Below are 27996 nucleotides of genomic sequence, written 5' to 3' on the forward strand. Positions count from 1 at the left end.
TCGATGCTGCCTGACCTGCTGCGCTTTTCCAGCAACACATTTTCAGCCCTGATCTCCAGCATCTGCAGTCCTCACTTTCTCCTCGAAGACTTAGAATGAGGCAAGTATTCTTCAGCCACAGGCTTGTGAATCTATGGAACACAGATGGCTGTGGAGGCAAATCAGTGTGTATCTTAAAACAGAAATACAAAAGTTATTGATTAATAAGGGGATAAAAACATCCCAGGAGAAGGCAAAGCAAAGTGGTTGAGAAGCACATCAGTCCTTATTGAAAAGCAGAATAAACTCGATGAGCCAAATGATCTAATCCTGCTCCTGTATGTCGCAGACTCATGGACTGTAGTTGAAGGTTTTATGTTATTAATTGTCGGGTGACAACAGAAAGTATTGTTCTTTAATCGTGCCTGCAGAAATATCTGGAATAACGTCAAGTGAACCCACTGCGGAAAAGAATATGATATAAGAACTAAGAGCAGGATTACTCCATTTGGCTGTTCCACCCAGCTCTGCCGTTCAATAAGATCATAACTGATCTTTTCTTGGCTTCAGTTCGACTTACTCATGATTTTAATGTTCACAACATCATTCACCCCAGCTCTAAAATCATCTGATGAGGCAGGGAATTCCATAAATTCTCATTCCTGTGGGTGAAAATGTTCCTCCTCAATTTAGTCCTAAATCTGCTATCTGTACTTTTCAGGCCATGTCCGTTCAAGTAATAGTCATTTCTAATTTTATTCCAACCAAAATGGATAATTTCACATTTATCATCTTCCAGACATTTTCTTTCCATTCACATACACTGTGTCTGAACACCTGCAAAGTTTCAGAGTCATATGCAGACTTTCAGCACCACTCATCTTCTGTGACTCATCATATTTGTTTATACATTGATCCCTCAATTTTGCTTCCACTCTTTGGTGCTGTGTGATCCATACTTATTGCAAACTTTATATTATTTTAAAATCAATGACGAATTGATTAGTTGTCCAGCTTTCTGAAGGGGTTTGGGTGGAACCAGGTTAGAAGTGAAATTGATAGTTCAGTTTGCATTTTCAAATACATTCCAGAAATAATCTATCATGAGTGTAGGGCAGTGGGAATTATCATATTGAAATTCTTCATCTCACTAAATGCGGACAGAGACACAGTTAATGAGATAGCTTCCCACACAAGACGACGGTGTTTTCACTATTAATCAGGTTCATTCAGTCATTGATCATGGAAGACTGCAAATTGAAGGGAAGCTTTACTTATCCAGTCACGATTCACTGTACAATAGGAAATACATACCTGGTCCATTTTTGTGACCCGTCCTCTTGCCAGGGGGAATATTCTCAATTTCTTCATAGATTCCTTGGTACAAACCAAGACTTGAGCCTCTGCCACCAAGGTAAAGTTCTGTTGAATAAAAGATAGACTGGTCAGCATTTGTAGCTGAACACTCGCAGAAACAAAGTCTTTGTTTCTGAAGAACCTTTAGAGAGAAGAATGAGTTCACACAATGCTGGTGATTAGAATCTTCACACAATGCAAACTGATCGCTGAACGCAGACGGTCTTGGAAAAAACAAGTGAACAGGCCATGATTAATTTCCATGTCACATCAGTTACCGAACCCGAGTATGTTAAACAGACAGAGCGAGATGTTCTTGTTGGTACAAATATGGGTATTTTGTTCGAATTTTGCTGATTCAAATATTTACTCAAGAAAATTCTCAGCTCACAATGGTGCATGTGAGTCAAAACGTTGAGTGCAGAAAATGAAACTCTTTAATGCAATGAACAAACTAAAGTGTTAATAACCTATATTTTTTTAAAACACTTGATAACATTGAGGAGATTACAAATTAATGCTCAAGACACCGTGGTGCTTACAAAAATGGTTGATAATTATGTTATTTGAATTGGAATACTTTCATTAAACAATTGCATAGTTATGACAATTCGGTAAGAAGCAAAACGTGAGACGAATGAAATAAGGTGTACCTTGATGACATTGATCGTGATAGACGAAGTGCATAGTTTTTATGGCGAGATGTAAAGGAAAATTAAGAGCATGTGAAAGGATAGAAAATGATTGTTCTTAGTGTTGATTGTCATTGCCAACTCGTGGAAAATGGTTCCCAGGCAAACGCTTTTCAATTACTGTGCAAAGTACAGAAGTATAATTTGCTAGGTCAAGGGAAGCCACTTGTTGCCTCACTGAAAGTTCTCTTCAAAGAACCCTTAATCCTCTCAATGATCTTGGGTTGTGGCAGCAGCACCCAGACACTGAAGAACCATAAATGAATAGTAACTAATGAAGAAATATTTGGACGCAGTCTGCAAATATCTCAAAGAAATTGAGACATATTGCTGTATTAATTAACTTGTTCTGGGATGTCATGTATATGTTAACTGAAAGATAAGAAAGTGCAGTCTTTATATTTTTTTCCCAATGATAATGACTGGAGAAACTCTACATTATACGTTAATTCAGTTACACTCCAAATATATTGAACGACTTGGTGAATAATTCACACAGTTAGAATATTCATTTATCTGCTATTTACAGTTTTGATGCATTTTATCTGAGTGTTTATTAAAACTCAGCGTTTCATTGGGCAAATTCCCTCGAAGAAAACAGACAGCCAAGAAATGCCGCACAATCGTGACCACCTCAGTCAAATGCTGGATAAGTGCAATAGAAATCTACAGTCCCGAGAACATATGCAACATTGAAAGTGACGCAGTGTTAGCTCAGTCCGTAGATATGATGCTTACCTTTCATTTGCAATTTTCTCTGCATGACCACCAGTAATACGACCAACTCACAGATTAAGAAGACTCCCAAAGATGAACAGACGGCAACAGGCATAGAAATAGACGGACTTTCCTGCCCTTAAAGGAGTGAGTACAAATGGGTTTAGCACAGTTAAGGTCTGCCGTGGAAAATTGTAAATAACCATCATTAAGGAAACAATGGCACTAGCTTACAAATCGTGAAAGTACGAACAGCATCAATGTCACTTTACTGGAAAGTAACGCGAAAACAAATACTAATCTTAGTATCAGTCATAAATACCTGCAGGTGGAGGTGAAGGGGAGGTCATCACCAACTCGGATCCTGTGGAACAATAAATAGGAAACATTATGAAGGAAATGTAACTGAGGAAATCAAGTATTTGCCCTAATTTTTGACATGAATGATCACGGGCAGGCGCCAGTCAGTCAGTATCAATCTTACCTGAACACTTTACACTGGCAATTTCCTTGTGATTACACTTCCTTTTAGCTGGAGCTGCGGAGAGACAGTCAAACAAAGAGAATTCTCTTCCCTTACACTTCACATCATTCTGCCAGATAACATCATTCTCCTGGGAGACAACGACCACATCTCGGGCTGATAGAGCAAAGCCACATCCCAGCTCTCTACAGACAACATGAGCATCAGTTATATCCCAGGAATCGCCACACAGCGTTCCCCAGCGTTTATCGCACATGATTTCCACTCTTCCAGAACAGTTGCTGCTTCCTCCATGCAGGTGCACACTGTCTTGCGTATCTGTGGTACAGAACTGATTATTAGTGAATTCAGTACAAAGCAGAATCTCCAAGAGTTGGCACAAAGAGAAAGAAGACGCACCTAATTGTTGATGGCAGTAAGTTGAACTGAGGGTCTGCTCCTTTGTCACCTTGCTCTCTGTTGAAAGGAGAAAGATGCTCAGCCTATTCGAAATTCATGTTTGAAATGACACCCGAACATTGAGAAGGCTTGTCATGTTACCTGAACAAACTACACCAGCATCGTCCCGGTGTTGACAGTTGTGTTGACCCCACGGATCTGTGTGACATTGCCACAGTGTCGACTCGTGTGACAGACACTCCATCTCATCGAGCCAAATAGTTCCCGTTCCTGCTCCGAATGATTGAGGGTCGTATTCAACATACTGGAACGCACCACAGTGCAGCTGCTTACAAATCACTTTGGCAACGTGTGAATCCAATGTGTCTGAACACACTGTTCCCCAGGTCCCATTGTAGAACACCTCCACTCTTCCCTCACAGCGATGTTTTCCATTCACCAGCCGCAGCTCCTTGTGTTCTGTTCAAACAATAACAGATATCCAGATTCTTAGATTGTTCATGTTTCTGGTGTGTCCTGTGATTGCCGTAACGAGCAGGATGCATGATAGGAACAAAGGGAATTGCTGGAGGAACTCAACAGAATCTGTGAAGAGAGAAAGCACAGACAAATCTTCAGGTCCAGTGACGTGTATTCTGATTGGAGGAAGCGTCACTGAACATGAAACGTTGACTCCTCTTTGTCTCGACAGATGCTGAAAGACATATGACTTTTTCCAGAAATTTTCCTATTTGTTTTAGATTCGTAGCATCCGCGGATCGTTGTGATCAGTTTTCTTAATAAAGCATAATGCAATGAAAAAAGGAGTGAGCCAAGTGTGCATCGTGCATGGAGGTTAGAAAGACTTCACCAAGACACTACTAGAATCTGGCGAACTGTTTGCGAACCCGAAATGGTCGTGAAGCAGAAACTGACAGAAAACAAAAAGCCTGTGTTACAAAGTAAATTGTCCACTTTGCAGAAGTGACGATCCACTGGAACTGGTTCTGATATCATGGCTGTACAATTTTATATATACATGCAATCAATTTTAAATTTGTATCACCAGGGAAGTTTCAAACTGCTCAGTTGGAAGCAAATTACGGAATATTTTTACTGTTCTGAAAAATCATGAAAAACGCAAGTGCACAGTAGTAAATAGGCAGTACAGGTATGTACAGGAGCTATGTCTAATGCAGGGAAGTCTGGTCGGAAACATAAAGAGAAAAAAATCACTCCTTCATTTTCGAGTCACGAAAAGTTCGATAGACACACGAACAGGTCTCATATTTCTGGTGGCTCGATACAAAAATAAAGATCATAAATTTGGAATTAATCTTTGGTAAACCCTTTATGAAATACAGATCAATATTGACATCCAATTGGAGTAGTGACATCAGATCAAAGATGACACTTTTCATGACAAACGCGATTTGTATCAATAGAAGGTGAAACAAACTGACAGAAAAGTAATTTAGATTAGAGAAACGAATTGCTCTATCACTTTCTGTGCAGCATGAAAGTATCAGAGATCGTTTCTTTAAATTACTGCCGCTGCTCTACATTCTTTTGAATTCAGTGAACATGTGTCAGCATGACGTCTCACCAACAACATTCGAGCAAAGTAAAAGCATTGAAAAATGGCCTCACCCGAGCACATAATTCTCACATCCTCTTTATGAGAACAGTCGTCTTGGTGACCCAATGGTACTGAAGGGCATTCCCATAGAAATGATTCGTTTCCAAAACACTTTACATCCTTCCACCAAATGTGGCCTGAGCCCGGTCCAGAGGAGGAAGGGAGTGTCATGTCCAGTGCTTTTCCACAACCCAGTTGTTTACAAACGACTTCAGCGTCGACCACATCCCATAAATCATCACAAACCGAGCCCCATATTCCATTGTAGTAAATCTCCACTCGACCAGCACAAGGGCTTCCACCATCTGACAGCCTCAGCTGAAAGTGCTCTGTGAAACAATGACACTTTCAATGCACATTCCCTTCATCACTCAGGGCAACACAGTGTATAGATACAGGAATGACCGTTTTAAATGTTCTCATGAGAAGTACTTAATGTGCTGAAACATAATTTCTTACAAAACTAATCGATCAAGTGTAACCTTTTAGCACGAATGTCCAGCACATAAATGTTTCAAAATATCTTATTGCACTTGGTACTGCCAGGTTCAGTTTCTCTTTCTATATTGAACGTTCATTGAAATATTTTGAAAATAGTTGTATTTGTGCTTTCTCTATCCTGTCACTCTGTATATGTCTGTCCACACGTTACTTTGTCTAATGCTCCCCCTATTTTATAGTGCACATATCTGTACGTTCGTCCAATATAAATAACGTCTCAGCTTTCATTCATCAGCGCACAAGGGAATACTATAACTTACGAGAACATAACTGAAAGATAACATATATATTGGAGTGACAGCAATAGCACTTTGAGTAGTTTTAGAAGTGTAAATACTGAAAGGGCACGAAAAGTCCTTTCAGGTTATTATCACGTGTACTTAGATATAAAGGTCCAGAACGAATTCACAGAATCACAGATTTAAGAAGTCTTCAGCACAGAGAAAGAACCTTCGGCCCACCAATTCATTTCACAGCACTTGAGTTCGTCCTTAACTCCTTGGCATCACAAGTGCACATCTAAATATATCTTAGATTTCACTTACGTTTCTGCCTCTCCCACACTTACAGGCAGTGAGTTACAGACTACACCCCCGCCCCGAGTGGATGAAAAAGAATATCCTCAGGTCCCTCTGAACCTTCTGTCCATCACCTTAACTCTATGCCGCAAGGTAAGCAATTGCATAATATCGGGGAAAGATTCCTTCTTGCTCATTATACACCTCAATCCTGCCCATACTCAGTCGCCTCTGTTCAAAGGAAAAGAATCCAAATATGACCACGCTGTCTTCATACTTAAATTTTGTTCATCTCAAGAAAATCTCTCATACGTTTCCCCCTGTGTTGTCTCCATGACTGTCCAATCCATCCTCTGATGTGGATTCCTTAACTGCACACAGTTTTCTGCTCTGCTCCAAATCATGCTTCTTGCAGTTTGAGAATAAATTAAACTCCATCTCCCACTCCTCGCCATTTTTGCCTGTCTGATCAATATCTGTTCATATTCATTCTCATCAAAATTTCAAATCGCAACGCCAACGTCACTCTCACAAAATTAGAAATGGCTGGTGAAATGCAGGAGTTTTACTGGCCTCTTTGGGAAGTGGTGTGACCATTTCAAATCGAGTGACTCTTTACCTGAACTAACGCATTCTTTGTGCACGTGTGTCAACTTTACTTTTGGGTTAAGAAACGCTAATTAGATTAGATTACTTACGGTGTGGAAACAGGATATTCGGACCAACAAATCCACACTGACACTCCGAAGAGTAACCCACCCAGACCCATTCCCCTACATCTAACACGACATGTAATTTAACGTGGCCAATTCACCTATACTGGACATCATTGGACTGTGAGTGGAAACCGGAGCGAACTCATGCAGAAACGGGGAGAATGTTCAAACCACTCAGACAGTTCCCTGAGGCTGGGAATTGAACCCGCGTTTCTGACGCTGTGAGGCAGTAGTGCTAACCACTGTGCCAGCGAGCAATCTAATCTTATCTAAGATTCGATTCCCTCCATTGTGGAAAGTGGCCCTTTGGACCAACCAGTCCACACCGACCTTCCAAAATTTAACTCAGCCAGACCCATTTAACTATGACTGATGCAAATAACACTCTGGGCAATTTAGCATAGCCAATTCACATGACCTGCCACGTAATGCTTGTATCTGACAACAAAATGGTGTTAATTTTTCATATTCATCCTTCTGCACCCGCCTCCCACCTCAGATCTGCTTTCATCCGAGCAATGAATAAATGGTTTGAGTGACACTGACAAGCAAATGGTGTACATTGTCAATTTACTCAGTAGATGAATGTTTGGCTTGATATATCTGAGCTGGTTTAAATGTGAGATTCTACTTACCTGAACAGAGGACCCCGACGCCACTGCCTTCGGTGACAGACGAATTCAATGTGTTGGAGATTCTGCAGTCCTGGAGCTGTGATTCATGTCCATGACATTGGACAACATGTACCCTCGAACCACCATCACTCTCCCCGTACTTTGAAGAATTATATATTTCTAAGGCATAACCGCATCCCAGCTGTCTGCAGACAACGTTGGCATCATTCTGATCCCACACGGTGTCCTGCACTCCGCCCCAGCTTCCATTATAGTAAACTTCAACTCGGCCATCACAGCGGCTCTCGCCATTCACTAGTCTTAGCGCCCAATTTTCATCTGCAAAGTAAGAGTTACTGAGAACAGCGATTGACATGAACACAGATATTCGAGAACTGACAATCACAGGAAAATGTATGATTTGCAATCACAAAGATATTTTGTCCATTTACGTTTTCAAATACTTCTATCATGTCATCACATTTCTTCTCTAAACAAAATTGAGAGAGGCGTGGAAATAAAAGTGCTGCTATTCTAGCATTCGTTGAATATAAAGTCTCGACCTCATTCATTCAGGCTGATTCTCAGTCTGCAGATGCTACTCGTATGCTTTGACCATTTATATGTTGCCACTACTCTCATTGTTGACGGCAGAACATGTTGCACTGAGCAAATGACCTTCAACATGACTGAGGCAACGGTCAAGAAGATAATGGAGATTGAGGAACAAGTCTGTTTGAGAATTATAACATTCAAAACACTTGTGAAAATTTGGGATAGCTCATAGATTTTAAAACGTGATACTGTCACTCACTAACGTAACTGCTAATATTCACCATTTTCTTTTGAAAATTGTCTCCACGCTATTGATACGTCAAAATCTTTTATTAGAAGGTACGAATACATCTGATTTCTGCGTCGCCATTTCTGCAGATTCTGATATTCCCTGCCAGGAGTTGAGGGCAGAATGTCATGTCATAAAAATGTTGACACGAGTATTTCAGATGGGTTATGCATTCTCTAGGGGAATGTTGGAAAATGTATGCTAATGAATTGGAGCCAAGTTTCAGCTCGTGAACAGGGAAACTATGAAGAAATATTGAAAACAAAACCCATGCAGCTCATAATGTTTGACAGGAAATCAAATCTGGTTTCCACATTTGATCGGCCCGACAAGGTCTTCAGGATCATAAAGGAGTGAGAAAATCATAACTAAAGGCCTGTAAAACCAACTTGGTTAAACTGAAATCAGGCATCAGTACAAAACCTAGTCTCACTGGTCACATCTGCGTTCCCTGAAACACTAAGTATCAGAATAGTACTCGTTAAAATGTTCGTGAAATATTCCAAATCTAAAACAGTACAGAGAGTTGAGAAGCACTCACAGAATTAGTAACCCAGACAGAATGGATGCATTTGTGGAGAGACAGGGGATTGACATTTGAAGAATGCGGCAGAGAGTTAGGAAATTAATTATCATCTTGGATGGCATTCAGAATTTTTTAAAAAAGATAATGTACATTTAATACAAATTAACTTCCGAAAACTCAAGTGTTGCATCTCAGAACATCATTGTGCCAAATCAAACATGGCCTCTTGATTTGCAAAGTGGAGGGAGAAATTAAGACCTGGTGGTGCTGAGGGTGCCCGAAATTCCAGAATGGCAGCTGGTAAAGATCAAACTGAGTTAATCGTCTGGAACGGAAAATTAGTCTTAGCGATGGTGACAGTCTAACGATCATCAATTCTCCTAACAACTCATCTGGATAATACTTATCCTTGTGGAAGGACATCTGCCAGTCTAACCTTTTCTGACTGACATGTGACTGCGGATTATTAACCATATAGTTGAAAGGTAATGACTTCCTGAAGTGAACATAGTGCACCAGTTAAACCGAGATTAATCACAAAAGGCCAACAGGCCATGGGCTCACCAGTGACATTCCATTAAGGTATAAATAAAATAATTCCAAACTTTAAGTACACAGAAACACTGTTTAGCAAAAGAAAAATTGCTATAAAGGACACACCCGAGCAGATGACATTGGCCATATTTCCATGTGAACAGTTGAAGCTTTCCCCATGTGAAACTGGACAGTTCCACAACCGTCGCTCGTTTCCGTGGCATTCATAGTTTTCCTTCCACACTGGTCGGGCTCCCCTCCCAAATCGAGCATCTCTCGGGATCGACTTTGCAGTCCCGCATAAAAGGTGCTCACAGACCACATTGGCGTCTTGTAAGCCAAAGTAAACACCGCACAGCGTTCCCCACTGCTCTCCATGTAGGACCTCCACTCGCCCAGAGCACCTGTTCTCCCCACCAACCAATCGGGGCCCATTGTTTCCTGTTTTGGATCAAATAAAGAAACAAACGTTTGCAAACATCCACGCACTTGTTCAAGATTCAAAAGAGAAAATAAATCAAATCTCATCCTCCATTGCCCAATACAATACATGACAGTTACAATGTCTTCAAAATAATTACGATTATTTCATGAAACTCTCTCCACTATTCACAGTTAAAGGGTATTCCCAAGATAGTGATTATGATCATTTACCTCAGTCCTGGAAAACATATGAAACGAGAATGTAAAGGTTTACTTGATGCAGTCCATAGTTTGATAACAGCAGTGTACTTTTAGTACCGATTGCTCGTGAAGGTTAGACTTTTGCAATCATGCAGTAATGCTTAACTCAATTTATTGATGAATACGTGACTGCATTCTCGTTAGAGAGATATGGTTGATGGTGATTTAATCTGATGGTCACTATTCGTCAGCCGAGGGATGAGTTCAGAAGGTTAGGACCATCATGGCAACTTCAGATTGTGGGTGGGGGGTGGGTGGGGGGGGGGGGGGGGGGGATGAACCAACGCTGATGGCATTACCTTATATCAAAGACCAGTCATTCAACCCACTGAGGTAGGCGATTCCATCAGGGTGTTACAATACAGTGCGGCTCACCAGGCGAATGTATTAAATAATTCTTTTTGAAGGCAATTTCTGAAACATGGGCAACAAATGAGCTTACAAGTTTGAGGCAATTGAGATATTTAGGATGTTCAAAGTTTTTTTGTACACTAAGATGTTGAGCGTCCAGGTGACCAAATCAAGACCAGTGCATCAGATGCTGGCGGCAATATACAGTTTCAATACTATTAACCTTTCATCTCCCATTGAACCTGTAATAATGAAATCAATTATAACCTGTGAATGTGTATCGTTTGGTAGAATGTGACATGGACTTTTCCGAATTTGCATTGAGATGCAGAGGAACACTTCAAAATTAGCCCCGGTACCATGCATCAATGTTTTCAAACCATGATTCAAGACTTCTCCCAACTTCAGTAGAGCATGCAAAGAGAACAGAACAGATAAGTAAGTGACAGATGAAACTTTAAGCAAAGACGTTTGAGGCAGTATATTTTGGCAGCCTGGAAAATGACGTACAACGTGCATTGAGATGTTTTCACCTTTTCCCTCTTCATGTTGTGAATAAGTGCACTTCGACAGAAGTACTGGAGCTTCAAAAACTGAGATACATCAAGTTGACAGAATACTTGGTAGAGTAGTCAGAAATGCAACTTAAACGTAAAATTCAGAATAGAAGAAATTAGGGCAGAAAGACAGAAATAATTACTATGCATTTGGGAAGATAGGAAAACCTTGTTTATAATTATGTGGAACACATAATTCATAAAGTGTGTCCTGGATCTTGAGGAGGTGCATACTCGAAGAGATACGCAAAAAGGCTTCTATTTTCGATTAATGAGTATTGGACAGGTTATGGATCGTATTGAAGCAATGGAGCTGGAACAGATAGAGGTATACGATAATATTACTTGTTGACCAAAGCAACAAACGAAAGGAATGAATAGACCTGCCAATTGATCATCGAAAGTGTAGCAGGCAATAATGTAATGATTTGGGACAACAGGTGTACAGTATTACATATTGGAATATACTGAATCAGACTGTTGACAAAGTTTATATACCATGCAAAATAGAACGTGTTACAAAGGCAAGATAAATTTACAGCAACGTGAAAGTTCAGAGATTGAGAAGGGTCGCAAGTAAGGGGCAGAAAGGTGAATAAATTACCATAATCATATCTATCAGCCAACCAGTGTTTGTGAGCTGGAACTTCTTGCTGAAAAATTTGTTGGCAAGAGTGATGTTCAATGATGTCATACAGTCTGTTAGTATTGTTAAAAAAATATAACCGGGTCAGGGAGATTCAGAAAATAAACAATTGCTTTGTCATAACTTTAACTGTCTGAAGTTCACGTCAAAGTCTCTGTATCGACCAACGACACATATTATCGTCCGTGAGCGACGTTTAGTCAATGTCCACACGAACAGATATTGACTGTGGACAGTTGAAGAAATGTCTATCCCAATCCAAACGCCATAGTTTTTAAATGTGTAAATTTTCAATAATTTCGTGTAAATTTTGCCTCATCACTTTTGTGCCAGGGAAGATGAGAATCTTGAGGATTAGTTGAGATTTGTCACGGTCAAAGCAATGTCAGGAAAGCCATTACTCTTACGCACATTAACTGGAAATGTGTGTTTCTCCTTTAGGTAAGCTTGTACTCACCTGAACATATCAGGGTGACATTGTTGTGTCCAGTGCAATCCTGGTGCGTGGTTGAAGACCGAGGGCACTTCTCCAGCTGAGTCTCATTGCCCATACATTTAAATACCTCAGTAGCCGTGAGAACAGTATTGCCTCCAGAATGCATCGCGCTTGAAACAGACACTGCGACTCCACAATGAAGCTGTGCACAGACCACATCGGCGGTTTTCAAATCCCAGTCAAGCCCACACATTGTTTTCCAGGTGTCACCGAACTGGACCTCCAGTCTGCCAAAGCATTGGGAATTTTGAGGTACCAACCTCGGAGCTCTGTGATCTGAGATTTTAAAAAAGCACAGAATCAAAGCAATTTGTAGCAACCGCGACTTAGATTATTTTCTGATAAACATTTATGTGATTAATTACAGGTCTGGCATTTCTGGAAATAAATTGTTCGTCCAATCAGTTTGCTGCCCTGTCGATCTCATTCATTTTCAGCCATAACCCCCAACCCTCAACTGTTCAGACAGAAAGCAACTTTCAACCTAAAGATAAATGACAGAAAGTGATTCTGCCATCCAACTCAATGTCGAATCTCAGTGTGCATTGGGTTGTAAATGTGATCATTCCTGCAGCGCAGTTCTCTCAATGTGGCTTCAAGTGACTTCACTATGGACACCTGTCGCGCCCCTTTACCGGATTGGAAACGGTAACGGGAATTCACCTCTCCCATTGTCTTCAAATATTCACGCATTATATTATCGTACCGAATGAATTGGGCGTTTAGTTATGATCATGTTAATAATATTTGGATAGTTGTCGCTCTGCTATCATATCCCTTTCTGGTTTCAGGCAGCTCCGGCTTGTGATAAAGCTCCAAAGAAATGGTAATAGATTTTTACCTGAACAGACGACACCAGCATCATACTCGTGTGAGTAGCCGTAGTGATCCCATTCCTCTGATTGACACTCCTTCAGAGCGCGCTCGGTCCCGCTGCACTGAACATTCCAGGTCACAATGGGTTCGGATCCTCGTCCAAAGTGAGCCCCGCCCGGGGCAGAGACTGCGGTCCCACAGTCCAGCTCCCGACACACAACTGCAGCATCCGGAAGGTCCCAAAGATCATGATCAACTGTCCCCCACTGTCCCCTGTAGTGAATCTCCACTCGGCCAGCGCAAGGACTGCCCCCATTCGCAAGTCTCAGCCTCACCGTCTCTGTAAAGTATAGAAATGGAAACCAAAGTGAATACTGTGCAATTGTGAAAGCTCCAATTGCTGTCTGCATTCCCAGCTCACAATGCAATGGAAGTGATGGCATGGCAAAAAATGCATGCTATCGCAATGTAACTCACAATACGTGTTGTGGATGGTGAAATGCCATTTTAGAAGTGATGCTCACTCACAAAGAGCGAGGGTCAGAAAAATGTTCCCACAGAAACAATTCCTCTAAACCTGGCCAACGTGAGGAGATTTTGTATTACTCATTCATGACATATGGGAGCAATGAATGGCGAGAAAAACACAACTGATCCTCCCTGCGAACATCTGAAAATGAAACAGTACTTCCGCCTGTCACAGCCCGAAATATTGTGGGATGTATGGTCATGTGAGCACAATGTCACTGCTCAATAGTGAGTGAAATGGTTTATATACATTGCTGAAAGCAGCACTGTGTGTGTAACTGAATTTTCACAGTATCTCCATGTGTTGTCTCTGTCTGAGAATGGCAATGTGCGGAGGAACTGATCCTTCACACTCTACTCCCCAGCAATCCTGAAATGAGAGACCTTCAGAAGTCATGCACCCCCATTAGGTATGAACAGACAGCGGTTCAACATGAATTTTAAGGCAAAGAGATTCTTCGTACAATTTCGTGCTTGAACAGAATCATCAGAATATCGAGATTCGACTCCATATGAAAAGAGCATGCAGTTACCTTTACTATCGGCCTGAGTGTCAGCAACTCTGTCTGAAATAGAGAGATGAAAATTCAATTTAGCACGTTGAAATAAAATAGACAAATGCAACACATGCGGGCAATAATTTTCATTAGTTAGCCAAATAATCATATTTTACGCAGTGGGTGGTAAGCATATGGAATAAGCTGTGAGTGGAAGTGATTTAGGCGGGTACAGTAACAACACTTAAAAGATATTCGGACAATTACATGGATTGGAACAGTTGAGAATGATATGAGTCATGTGAAGGGAAATGGATTTGACATTTGTGGATTGACATTTGATCAGCATAGACCAGTTTGGGACAAAGGCCCTATGTCCGTACTATGACTGTATATGATATCTGGAAAGTTCAAAACCTCATTTCATGCAATGGTGACAAAAGCAGGAAATATAATTACTGCAATTATCAAATATTGTCTGTTTTCTTCTAACTTTGACCAAATTGTTTCCACACAGGAACATATGCTGCCAACTCTCTGACTGGTCTGCTCGTCACTGCATTGCTACCTTCCTCAACATTGTGATGATCCCCGGAAAGAGCGATAATACTCCCCAGTTACAAAAGCAAGGCACCCCCGGCCGAAGCTTTCAGCAGTTTAGAAACTTCAGTCGATCAGCAATACTTAAATAAACAATGTCGAACAGTGCTTAGTTCCCAACCAACACCCGAAAGTATATTTATTTTTTAAAGTGTTTACCATCTTTAATATACGGCTTTATTATGTTCCCCAATCTACGTGGCGACAGCATTACGAGATTCACTCATCAACAATATTCAGCAGGAATTATACATTTCCCTAATTCTGGAAGATGAAATTTTATGATGGATTGAAAAAATAAGATCAATATGTAACTGTCCACAAACCATTCTATGGTCACAACACAGGAAGAAGGTCATTCGGTACAAGGCGCCGATGCTACCTCTTTGAACACACTGCGTAATGTCTTCCAATGTCTATCGTCATTGCCAACAAAGTATCACTCTCAGTATTTTTAGCCCACGTTCAACTGCACTGGGGACAGGATGGTGATGAACCCGCTTTAAACTTTTTGTAAGTGTTTACTGGTTGGCGAACGTGGTGCCACTGTTTAAGAAGGGTGGTAAGGACAATCCAGGGAACGAAAGACCAGTGAGCCTGAGGCAGTAGTGGGCACACTGTTGGAGGGAATCCTAGTAGCAGGATATATATGTATCTGGAAAGGCAAGGACTGATTAGGAATAGTCAACATGGCTTTGTGCGTGGGAAATCATGTCTCTCAAATTTGATTGAGTTTTTTGAAGAAGGAACAAAGAGGATTGATGAGGGCAGAGCGGTCGATGTGATCCATATGGACTTCAGTATGGCGTTCGACAAAGTTCTCTGTGGGAGACTGATCAGCAAGGTTAGATCTCACGGAATACAGGGAGAACTAGCCATTTGGATACAGAACTAGCTCAAAGGTAGAAGACAGAGAGTGGTGTTGGAGGGTTGGTTTTTAGATTGGAGGCCTGTGACAAATGGAGTGCCACAAGGATCGGTGCTGGGTCCTCTACATTTTTTGTTGTTTACATAAACGATTTGAATGCGAGCATAAGAGGTACAGTTAGTAAGTTTGCAGATGACACTAAAATTGGAGGTGTGGTGGACAGTGAAGAGGGCTACCTCACCTTACAACAGGATCTTGACCAGATGGGCCAATGGCTGAGAAGTGGCAGATGGAGTTTAATTCAGATAAAAGCGAGATGCTGCATTTTCGGAAAGCAAATCTCAGCAGGACTTATACACTTAATCATAAGGTCCAAGGGAGTGCTGTTGAACAAAGAGAACCTGGAGTGCAGGTTGCTAGATCCTTGAAAGTGGAATCGCAGGAAGATAGGATAGTGAAGAAGGCGTTTGGTTTGCTTTCCTTTATTGGTCAGAGTATTGAGTACAGGAGTTGGGAGGTCATGTCGCTGCTGTACAGGACATTGGTTAGGCCACTGTTGAAATATTGCGTGCAATTCTGGTCTCCTTCCTACTGGAAAGATGTTGTGAAACTTGAAAGGGTTCAGAAAAGATTTAAAGGATGTTGCCAGGGTTGGAGGATTTGAGCTACATTGAGAGGATGAACAGGCTGGGGCTGTTTTCCCTGGAGCGTCGGAGGCTGAGGGGTGACCTTATGGAGGTGTACAAAATTATGAGGGACGTGGATAGGGTAACTATGCAAAATCATTTCCCTGGAGTCGGGGAATCCAGAACTAGAGGGCATAGGTTTATGTTGAGAGGGTGAAGATATAAAAGAGACCGAAGGGGCAACTATTTCACACAGAGGGTGGTACATGTATGCAATGTGCAGCCAGAGGAAGTGGAGGATGCTGGCACATTTGCAACATTTAAGAGGAATTTGGATGGGTACATGAATACGAAGAGTTTGGAGGGATATGAGCACGGTGCTGGCAGATGGGACTAGAATGGGTTTGGATATCTGGTCGGCATGGACGGGTTGGTCCGACGGGCCTGTTTCCATGCTGTACATCTCTATGACTCAACTGAGTTTGTCCTGTTATTGATGTTACCACAATATATTTTCCCCCTCTCCCAAGCTGACATATATTTTCAATTTTAGTTAAGTTCAAATTTCACGCACTGTGTGATACAGTTTGATGATTTTTAGCTTCTTGTGAAAGCTTTTCCATACATTTATTATACATTCTATAAACCTCGAATTGCTTGTTTTCAATCTCAGATTAATATCATGTCGATTTTTACACATCATGGGTCATCTGTACATGTGTTAATAGATGGTCGCTCACTATGGATTTATTCAATCCCTGCTGTACAACATCTCTCATAAACTGCATTCACCGACTTGACTGATCGTTCACCTCTTTATCATGCGTGTGCAATATCCCTACAATTCAATGTTAAATCTTTATTTTTTAATGTAATGCATGACAGAAAATGAACAGAAAATAATCTAAAACAATGTCTTGCACGCTGGCCCAATCATCAGACGTTTGAAGATCCTTACTCACTGGAGAGCTTTGGAAAACAACAAACACATATGAGATCAGTGGCATCATTGTGAACATTCTAACTGATGGCAGAACTGGTACAAACTAAATCTACTGAAAGACTGTTCATCGCAGTTTCAGACACATGTAACTGTGGAATAAATCTGTCTGGTTATGAACACGTATGTCCTTTCGAATTACTTTTGCAGCATTTACTGGCTCACATGAAATTTCTCTTGCAACATTGCAGAGGTCACAACTTTCAACGAGGAATGAGGTGAGAGTCGGTACAATTAGTATGCTACATATTTCACACCTGTGTAAGGACATAAGAACGTCGAGCAGGCGTGGGCCATCTGACCCATCAAGGCTGCACCACCATTCAATGAGAACATGGCTGTACTTTTCGTGGATTGAGTTCCACTTACCCGCCGATTCTCAACAACCAATAATTCCAGTACTGTTCAATAATCCATAAATCTACGTTTGATTTCATCCAACAAGATAATCTCAACTGCTTCACTGGGCGGGGAATTCCACAGATTCACAACAGAATGGCTGGAAAAGTTCCTATTTATCTCAGTCTGAAACCTGATCCTCCTTTTTTTAAGGCTACTTTCCAAGTTCTACTTTCACCCACTAGTGTGGTGAACCTCCATGGTTCCATCATATCTACTCCGATCATTATTTTCTATCTTTCTGTAAGATTCGCCCCTCATTCTTCTAAATACCAAATATAGTCCTAGTCTTCTCAAGCTGTCCTCTCCAGAATCAATGCTGTGAACCTTCTCCACAACCTGTCCAGTGCCAGTGCATTATTTAGCTAAGACAGATTACTGCCTACTTCCAGCTGATTCGCTGTATCGAGGAAGAAGGCAAGTTGATTTCCAGTCTGCTTCAACTACACATGAGGGACATGAATACCATTTTTTCTTTTACTGTTGCGTTCATTTAGATTTCAAAAAATCTGAATTTGTCTGAGATTTTGTAATTCAGTTAAGTGTCAATCGACACAGGGAATATAAAGAAACAAAATTATTGACAGCAGCAAAAATGCAGAATACTTGACATTTCTGTATGCAGATTAAAACTGAACACATATTCATTACTAAATTTAGAAACTAAACAATGCATTAACCTCGAATTTGATATGACTTCAAACATCCATTTTTCTTTACATAAAGGATCAATTAGATTTCATGGTCTACCGAAGTAGTAGAAATATGGCGCGAATAAAGAATTCAAGTCTTAGTAAAACAGAAAACATTGAGTTGAACATGGGTGCCTGGGAGTGATCCTTGCATTTCTTCTTGACTAATATAGAATATATAAAAGGGCAATAGTGGATTAAGAAGTCAGCTATTCATTTCTTGGGCACGAGGTGAATATTGAAGCGGTTTATGCACCTTGCAATTTCATATTTCATGCACTGTCCTAATAAGGGTCATAGAGTCATAGAGATGTATAGCATGGAAAAAGACCCTTCGGTCCAACCTGTCCATGCTGACCAGATATCCCAACCCAATCTAGTCCCATCTGCCAGCACTGGGCCCATATCCCTCCAAACCCTTCCTACTCATATCCCCATCGAAGTGCCTCTTAAATGTTGCAATTGTACCAGCCTCCTCCACTTCCTCTGGCAACTCATTCCATACACATACCACCTTCTGCGTGAAAAGGTTATCCCTTAGGTCTTTTTATATTTTTCCCCTCTCACCCTAAACCTATGCCCCCCAGTTCAGGATTCCCCCACCCCAGGGAAAAGACTTTGCATATTACACTATCCATGCCACTCATAATTTTATTAACCTCTACAACGTCACCCCACAGCCTCCATTGCTCTAGGGAAAATAGCCCTCGCCTGTTCAACCTCTCCCTAGAGCTCAAATCCTCCAACCCTGGCAACATCCTTGTAAATCTTTTCTGATCCCTTTCAAGTTTCACACCATCTTTCCGATAGGAAGGAGACCAGAATTGCATGCAATATTGCAACAATATCCGAACCAATGTCTTGTACAGCCGCAACATGACCTCCCAACTCCTGTACTCAATACTCTGACCAGTAAAGGAAAGCAAACCAAATGCTTTTTTCATTATCCTATCTACCTGCGACTCCACTTTCAAGGAGCTATGAACCTGCACTCCAAGTTCTCTATGTTCAGCAACACTCTCTCGGACCTTACCGTGAAGTGTAAAAGTCCTGCTAAGATTTACAGCACCTCGTATTTATCTGAATTAAACTCCTTCTGCCACTTCTCAGACTGTTGGCCCATCTGGTCAAGATCCTGTTGCAAACTAAGGTAACCCTCTTCACTGTGCACGACAACTCCAATTTTGGTGTCATCTGCAAACTTACTAACTGTACCTCTTATGCTCGTATCCAAATCATTCATGTAAATGACAAAAAGTAGAGGACTGAGCACCGATCCTTGTGACACTCCACTGGTCACAGGCCTCCAGTCTGAAAAACAACCCTCCACCACCATCCTCTGTCTTCTACCTTTGAACCAGTTCTGCATCCAACTGGCTAGTTCTCCCTGCATTCCATGAGATCTAACCTTGCTAATCAGTCTTCCATGGGGAACCTTGTCGAACGCCTTACTGAAGTGCATATAGGTCACATCGACTGCTCTGCTCTCATCAATCTTCTTTGTTACTTCCTCAAAAAACTCAATCAAGTTTGTGAAACATGATTTCACACGCACAAAGCCATGTCGTCTATGCCTAATCAGTCTTTGCCTTTCCAAATACATGTGAAACCTGCCCCTCAGGATTCCCTGCAACAACTTGCCCATCACTGAGGTCAGGTTCACTGGTCTACACTTCACGGGCATATCTTTACCGCCCTTCTTAAACAGTGGCACCAGGTTTGCCAACATCCAGTCTTCTGGCACCTCATCTGTTCAACAACGATCGACAAAACATAATGATGGAGCCTTTTACCATCTCGTGCTCTATCATCTGATCCAAGAATGTTGCTACTTCTCGATAAATTAATATGAGATGAAGCAATCCAATTTGTCTCACTGTTTCACAAATTGAAAAGTTTCAAAGCATGCGATGAAACAAAATAGTGTACATGTAATGCAGAACCAGAGTAAATTTACTTCTCGGTCAAATTTATTGTCTCTTCTTAGTAGCCACTAAGACTGTTAATCTCGAAGTTACACAAACTCACTCAGAAATCTTTCTTTCAATGGTTCTGAGCAACCTCCATTTCTGTGGGAATTTATTCTTGCATCAGTCCCCAAACGGGTCTCCTTCCAACTGAACCCGAAATGCTTTTTCTTAAATTATATGAAACAACGTCAGGTTACTGTCTCTGGACGTCAAATTCACAACGTAAACAATTTTACAAATTAAGCCAAAATAATTGAGACACGAGGCTGATGGTAGAAAAGAAAAGTGCAAACTGAAAATCTGAAACAAATGTGGAGAATTCTGGAGAACCCCAACACATGCAGAGAGAGGAACAGTGTTAAAATTGCCACTATGTTGTGACTCCTTATTTTCTATCCTTCTGTTCTGAGCGATCGTATCAGACTCTAAACATTTCTGTGTTTCCCTCTTCATTTGTGTTGACAGATCTCCTGATTTCATCCAACATTTTTGAAGTTTCTTTAAGGTATGACGCGGTTATGCGTACTCCACAAAATTCATGTTAATAAATTTATATTCAACCTCTTTTGGTCATATATCATCTTATAAAATAATTTTGAAAGTGAAATCGAGTCTTTGAGCGACTTGAGCAGTGTTGATGTGCATGTCTTTTTTTTATCTTAGGACAAAACAGACAGCAACTAAACTTTAAAGGAAATAATACCAGTTTAGTCTTTGGATATAAACTGCAATTCACTCTCAGTGTCACTGTATCCGTGATTTGGGTGTAAATGAATTGTCGAAATGCAGTCCATCAATAGACTCTAGGCACACCAGTTACTCTAACCCGTCATTTCGATCTCGAGAGGCTGATTTAACCGCTGTGATATGGTTTATGAAAATAATCCACAAGATTCTGATTCAAGCACTTAATTCATTAATGTACATGGAAATACGTACATGGGAAGAATGAAAAAGAAGGCTTCAATATCTTGGATAATTCATGTCACTGGATAAATACGAGTAAATTTTCCAGAGATTCAGAAACCTAATTCACCACAAAGCAATACATTTCAGTGTACATGAACTCTCTTAACATACTACGCCATAGCATAGACAGAATATTTTTTAGCTAGACTTTCTACGGAGTGGAAACAGGACAATTGGCCCAAGTCCATGCTGACTCTCCGAAGAGCAACCCACCCAGACCCATTTCCCTCTGACTAATGCACCTGACGCAGTGTGGACAACTTGGCATGGTCTGCACAGCTTTGGACTGTGGGTGGAAACCGGAGCACCTGGAGGAGAGCCAGACATACACAGGGACAATGTGTCAACACCACACAGTCACTCGCCCGAGGCTGGAATCAACTGAGCTGCTCCATATAATAATCTGAACCAGGATGCCCATCCTTTCACTACAAGTGGAGAACAGGTGCCAGATTTTCAGCATTATTCACTTTCTGACTGCTGAAGAGTAATAACTGTGAGCAACCCACAAACCAGCGATATTAACAGACATTCGCTGCTTGCTTTGCTGCATTAAACTGCAACATACACTCCCAAGCTGGAAGGCACTTCGCACAAAGCAATCGGCTTCATTTACACACCGCCCATTATCTGAAAAACTTGAAGCATTCACCACCAAGATTCAGCCACAGATGTTGCGCCATCAATGTTAATGGCAACAACTCAACTAAACACCTTCACACAACCGAACAAAACTGCACCTGCACCAGCTGACAAGGTGCACAGAAAATGGAAAGTACCAACACTTACGAATTCCCATCCTGATTGGAATGGCGCTCTTGTTCCTTCACTGATACTTGATCCTGATTCTGTAATTCTCTCCTCACATATGATGATGTACCGAGCCTCAACTAATGCAGTGGACCATGAGTTCAGGTCACCGCCGCCTGGTTGGATTTTCTGTAACATTGACCAAACCAGACATTCCCACAGTTTTGAACAAAAAGAAAAAGAGTCGTGAAATAAATATCCTAATAATGATTTTCACCTCTCCCATTTGTCACTGAGAGTAAAGTTTGAAAAGGATTTGTTTTGGATATTTCATTTTTGAAAGGCTTGCGTAATGAAAATTGTGATGTAAAACAATATTGAGGTAAACATATTAATTCCACATCAAATCATACAAAAATTCTCGAATGCGGCGAACGTAAATTAAGTAACAGATGTAAACATCACAACTCCAGGTTATAGTCGAGCCAGTTTATTTGGAAGCACTAGCTTGCAGAGTGCTGCTCCTCTATCAGCACAACGACATGATGAAGGGGCAGCGCTCTGAAGGCTAGTGCTTCCAAATAAACCTGTTGGACTCTAACATGATGTTGTGTGATTTTAAACGTTGTCCAACCGAAACTAGCACTGGCACCTCCACATAAAAGTCACCTAGTTCCATGAATAATATCACAAAACGGTCACACAGATCACAGGTTTCATCTGAGAGTATAATCCATTTGTGCGTGAGTTGAATCAATGGTGACACGGTGTTGACTGGTGTGTTACTGACACCATATTCACTGTTAGCCCAGAACCCGGTGGACCCAAATATAACAGACAACCGTTACAGCTGTTCAGAATTTCTTGAGAAGATTGAAAATTTCTTCCTTCTTGGCTTTCCATCAGTGATAACATCGTCAGCAAAACAAACTTTCAAACCAAGATAAGACGCCTAAACTGCCTCCATATTCCTATTCAGATCATGTCTGAAAGTAAGTCTAGCACAACTCTCATCAGAGAATGGGTACAACTCTCACCAGAGAATAGGAGATACATTTAAAGTGAGTTCAAATTTTCAAAGAGTTAACTCTGCCAACAAAATGATATTACTGTCGGGTTGCTCACTCATCAGACTGTCCAAGTCATTTGGCAGAATGCTTCACCATTAGAACGTTCTAACAAGCAGGAAGATATCACTTGGGAAGGGCACAAACTGCGAGATCTCTCATGTACACCTAGCTAGTGTGCGGCTGCACACACTGCTCTCTCAGTGAATGCGGGGTTTGGAAGGGGGGCGGGGACACCGGTAGGGACTTAAAGTATATCCTTCTGGAATGGTCCTTTGCAAAGGATGTCTGGAGAAAGATGTAGTACTTTCTGTCGAGGGTCTTCACAAGCAAATCTTTGACTCAGGACACAGTGCTCTACGGTCAGTTCCCCATGACACACCCTGACACTGAAACAAACAACTGCACCTGGAAGGACACCAAGTCGCTGAAAAATGCACGTTTGTTGCCCTTAAACTCTTTGGTAATCCAGAGCAAGTATTTGACCCTGAACGAGGGTTGCACAGTGGCACATTCCAAGGACCAGGACAACGTGTTGAGGAATGTATTTAAGGTTGGGGCAGCTGCCACTAAGACAGTGGAGAAAGACCACTGTCTTAGGTCTTAGAGCAGAAGGTATATGGGGGTCCGTTCAGTTATCAGACCTTCCTGATGACTCAAGTATGTATAGTTTAAAAACTGTCCATGTAAGACATGCCTTTAGAGTATTCTGTAGAGAGTCAAATTCCAGTGTTTGTTTGTCCTTCACACAGGATTGTGCAGAAGGAGGAGAAAGTGAGGATTGGAGATGCTGGAGATCAAAGTCAAAAAGGGTGGTGGTGGAAAAGCACAACTGGCCGAGCAGAATCCGAGGAGCTGGAGAGTCGACGTTTGAAGCATAAGATCATTATCCTGATGAAGATTTTATGCTCTTAACATCGAACCTCCTATTCCTCGTATGCTGCCTTACCGGCTCTGCTTTTCCAGCACCACACTTTTTAACTACGGTCCAGTAGTGACCTGTTTCAATGACTACGTATGAATGTAAATGTATTTTACAAATACAGATGTTATTTGGAGAGAGAAAAGAAGCATCTTTCTGTTAAATAAGTTTACAGTAATTTGACTGAATTTCTTCAACAACTTTCCAAGTACAGGAAGAAGAGCTTTTGATACTGAACTGGCCAGTGCCAATCATTCGACCAAATTCTGTGAATAACGAAACTGGCTAACAAACGAACTATGTATGTTGGAAATCAAAAACAAAGGAAAAATTGCTGGAAATATTTCGCAGATCTAGCAACATTTGCAGACATAATGCAGTGTGAATGTTTTGCTTTGGTTATTTGAAGATGACCAGTTAACTGTGCCTATTATGAGAGCGACAATTCTAACAGATTTCTCGGAATAATTCTGTAACTTCCAAAATTACAGAACTGTCTCAACAATAAAATATAACAAATTACCACACAGCGCCTTTGTTTCACTGAGGATGTGAACGGCTACCTGCGCCCTTTATCACTGCAATGTTTCTTAGATTCCTCGGAGGAACCTGCCTGTCACGTTTCCAAAATTACACAACTGTCTCACCAAAAAAATGTCCCAAATTGGCCCAGAGTCCCTTCGTTTCACTGACATTGCAATGGCTCTGTATAAATGCATCACTATCGAGAAACTTTTTGAATATTAAAAGAAGAAATAATAACTAAAATCAGTGGCACATCAAGCTCCGAGAAATGGTAAAATATTCAGTTTCTATTTTACACGCTCCCAAACATTAACGAATAAATTTGGTAGATATTGTTCAGCAGGTTTCCCGAAGGCACACACTGTTGAAGCAGCGATGGGCACTGTTTCCAAACAAACCCGAATTGTCGGAGTAGGTTTTCAACTCTGTGAGCTGTACGGAAACAGCGAATAAGTGCAAGGTTTGGGGGTGAATGAAGGTTGTGGTCGGGGAGCTCTGAAGCCTCAGAAACAGTTCCATAAAAAGTCGGAAAATACTGAAGACAAAATAATTTTCATTCCTGATCATGCCACTATTTTATCTCGCATGGACTGATCATTATATTTTTGCCACATGTATGTTACTAATCATTGACCTATCAATGGTTAAGAAAATGTATTCAAGAGACCATAACTCACAGTTCAACAGCTGCAGAAGAAGTAAGTTCACCAGGGTTACAACCATCGTCCCAGCTGGTGGTTCCAGATCAAATCTGAACATTTGCTGAATGCTGTCTCACAGATACTGAGCAGCAGTTAACATATCAAGTGACTCCTCGATTTCTCCAACAGTTGTTTCCTTCACCAAGACTTGTCCAGGGGCTCGTGTTTCTTTCCATCAACCAATAGATTTTGACGTGAGCGGACTATGAAGTAAACTCTGTCCTCTCCACCAATGAGAAATGATGTGACCATTAATGGGTACAATGAAACCGGGTTCATCTTAACAGATCAATGACGTTTCCGATTTTGACTTGGAAGCGAGTCCCCACTCCGGAATCCATACCACAGAATCACACAACCACAGGAGGTTAGTGGTCTCAGATTCTTTGAAGATACTCTGCAACTCAGCATCTCCACGAGCAGCTGGAGAAAGAGCTCAATTTCCATTTCGTCACTTTACACTCTTCAGGACTAAAAATGGAGACTAACAACTTCAGAGCTGAACCTCCACCCTTCCTTTAGATTACAAGTAACCCCTTTCCTCCCTTATATATTCCTGTCCTGTCGACATTGGTCTCAGCACAGCAGACCCATATTCATCTCATTCGCCTCACTCCTGAGCACCTATTCTGAGTCATAATTCTGTCCATTACTATAACTATCAGTCCGTTGTCTTATCCTCTGAGCACGCGGTCCGCCTGTTTCAGTCTCTTCTCCTCCCCAGTTTGTTCACAGTATTAAAAACTGTTTTTACCCAGAATAATCACATTTGATTCAAAATATTAACTCGCTTTGTGTGTCCACACATGCTGCTCAACTTGTTGTTTTCTTCAAATGTCGGTCTTGTTTGTTTATAAAAATCATCTTTCTGTTATTCTAAATGTGTTAATCATTGAATTAACTTTTAGAAAAACTTTTAAAAATCCCCAAAAAATTACCTTATTTTTACTACAGTTTTAATTTCTATGTCTCTTCTGCAAACGTGTTCCCTCGTCTCCATCACCAGACCTTCCAATATTTAACTCATCAGGATCATTCGGTAGAATTTGTCAAAACCCAGTTCGGAGAGGGAATAATTGTTTTCTTTTCCTCTTCCTATGCAAAATCTGCTCAAATTTCAAATCATATTGATTTCCCTCCTTGGATTGTCAGCTCTTATGGGACGGATACAGTGCAATACAACAATGTTTCGCAAATATTCAATTTTGCCAAATATCAAATTTCCTCTTGATGTGCCTCATCTTTCAAACTTGCAGGGCCTGACATCATGGCAACTGTGACTGTACATGTAGAGCATAGAACGTAGAATATCGAACATTACAGCGCAATACAGGCCCTTTTGGCCGTTAATGTTGTGCCAACTTGTGGAATCAATCCGAAGCCGACCTGTGAAATCAATCTATCCTACAGGAGTCCATTTTCATCCATAAGTCTGTCTAATGACCATTAAAGTGCCCTGAAAGTTGGCGGGTCTACTACAGTTACAAGCAATGCATTCTAAGCCACTACGAATCTCTGAGTAGACTAAGTTATAAAAAAATGCAACAAGTTTGTCGCTTCATCAGAGAAAGTGAGGACTGTAGATTATGGAGATCAGAGTCGAACAGTGTGGCGCTGGAATAGTACAAGAGATCAGACAGCATCCGAGGAGCTGAAGAATCGACATTTCAGACTGAAGGCTTTCATTCGGAATGAATCGTGGAGACTGGTAAACTGCATGTTTTGGCACTAACTGAGATGGCAATAGATTTAGTACATGTTTTGGTTTGTCACAATGCAAAAGTATCCAAATTCTGAAAAGGAAACACGTCTGGAATAATAGGGATGGAAAATATGAACTGTCTGTTCTAAATTTGAGGAAGGGAGAAACAGGGATGTACAGGCTGACGGATTAATTGCAATATTCAGAACATGGTAGCGTCCACCATAAACAATGTGACAACAAGCTTCAATTGGGGCATACAAAATTGAAATTAATTATGGAAGAGAAGTCGAGGCCAGGACAGAGAATTGTCTCACAGAGAGAAAAAAATGTGCATTTTCTGTGGAAGGAGGTGATAGATGGAGTGCATGGGAAATCGAAGGTGCGAGATTAGCATTGTAAAACGCACTTCAGCGATTTTGGATGAGGGGATCAAATGTGACTTTGAGAGGTTTGCTGATCAGAACCATACAAGCAGGCTTCAAGGCCTTCTGGACAAGTTGAGTCAAAGAGCAAATGCGTGAAAGATGCCTTCTAACTCGGATCAGTGTGAGGTTAACGACATTGGACAGAAAACAGGACCGAATAGAACACCAGAGAGTAAAATAAATATTTAAAGGTATGTTAGTGATAAAGAACAAAGAGAAATGGATGATTTGGTACACCATTAACTGAAAACAAGGAAGCAACTCCGAGACTGAAAGGTAAGTGCTAATGTGACCTTCTTTGACAAAACGGGTTCAGTCCAAGAACAAAGTTTTTTAAAAAAAGAAATACTTCTCCAGAAGATAGCAGAGACCGTTGAAGTATTATGTACCGTTTTGATCCCCTTGCCTAAGATACAGTGCCTTGCATTGGAATAGTTGCAATGAAATCCACCAGATTGATTTCTATCATATCAGATGTGTCTTGGAAGGAAACATTGTATTCATTGTGTCCACAATCATTGGTGAGGATGTCATTGAAACGCAAATAATTCTAACCGCCTTGACATGCAGGATGCAGGTTTGATGTTCGTCTGGCTTATGGTATCGAGAAAAATGGGTCATGGTCTTGGTTTACAGGCTTGCCATTTCGTAGGGTTGCACAGAGATTTTGTCACTTCGGGAATTGTGAGTGGAATTCTCGAAAA

General features: G+C 41.1%; 1 protein-coding gene across 1 annotated transcript in view; it reads right to left on the reverse strand.

The window, feature by feature from the left end:
* Positions 1-360: 360 nt before the first annotated feature.
* Positions 361-27996, reverse strand: part of LOC140460138 (scavenger receptor cysteine-rich type 1 protein M130-like) — a 42672-nt gene continuing 15036 nt past the window's right edge. Inside the window, exons 5-15 of the mRNA XM_072554536.1 lie at positions 13074-13388; positions 12194-12508; positions 9625-9939; positions 7616-7933; positions 5257-5574; positions 3738-4086; positions 3229-3533; positions 3067-3108; positions 2766-2882; positions 1294-1401; positions 361-440 (exon numbers count right to left, since the gene is read on the reverse strand). Coding sequence (XP_072410637.1) covers positions 361-440; positions 1294-1401; positions 2766-2882; positions 3067-3108; positions 3229-3533; positions 3738-4086; positions 5257-5574; positions 7616-7933; positions 9625-9939; positions 12194-12508; positions 13074-13388 — 2582 coding nt within the window. The remainder of the gene's footprint in view (positions 441-1293; positions 1402-2765; positions 2883-3066; positions 3109-3228; positions 3534-3737; positions 4087-5256; positions 5575-7615; positions 7934-9624; positions 9940-12193; positions 12509-13073; positions 13389-27996) is intronic.

The sequence above is a fragment of the Chiloscyllium punctatum genome, chromosome 36 (genome assembly GCF_047496795.1).
Source record: "Chiloscyllium punctatum isolate Juve2018m chromosome 36, sChiPun1.3, whole genome shotgun sequence".
In the NCBI taxonomy this organism is placed as follows: Eukaryota; Metazoa; Chordata; class Chondrichthyes; order Orectolobiformes; family Hemiscylliidae; genus Chiloscyllium; species Chiloscyllium punctatum.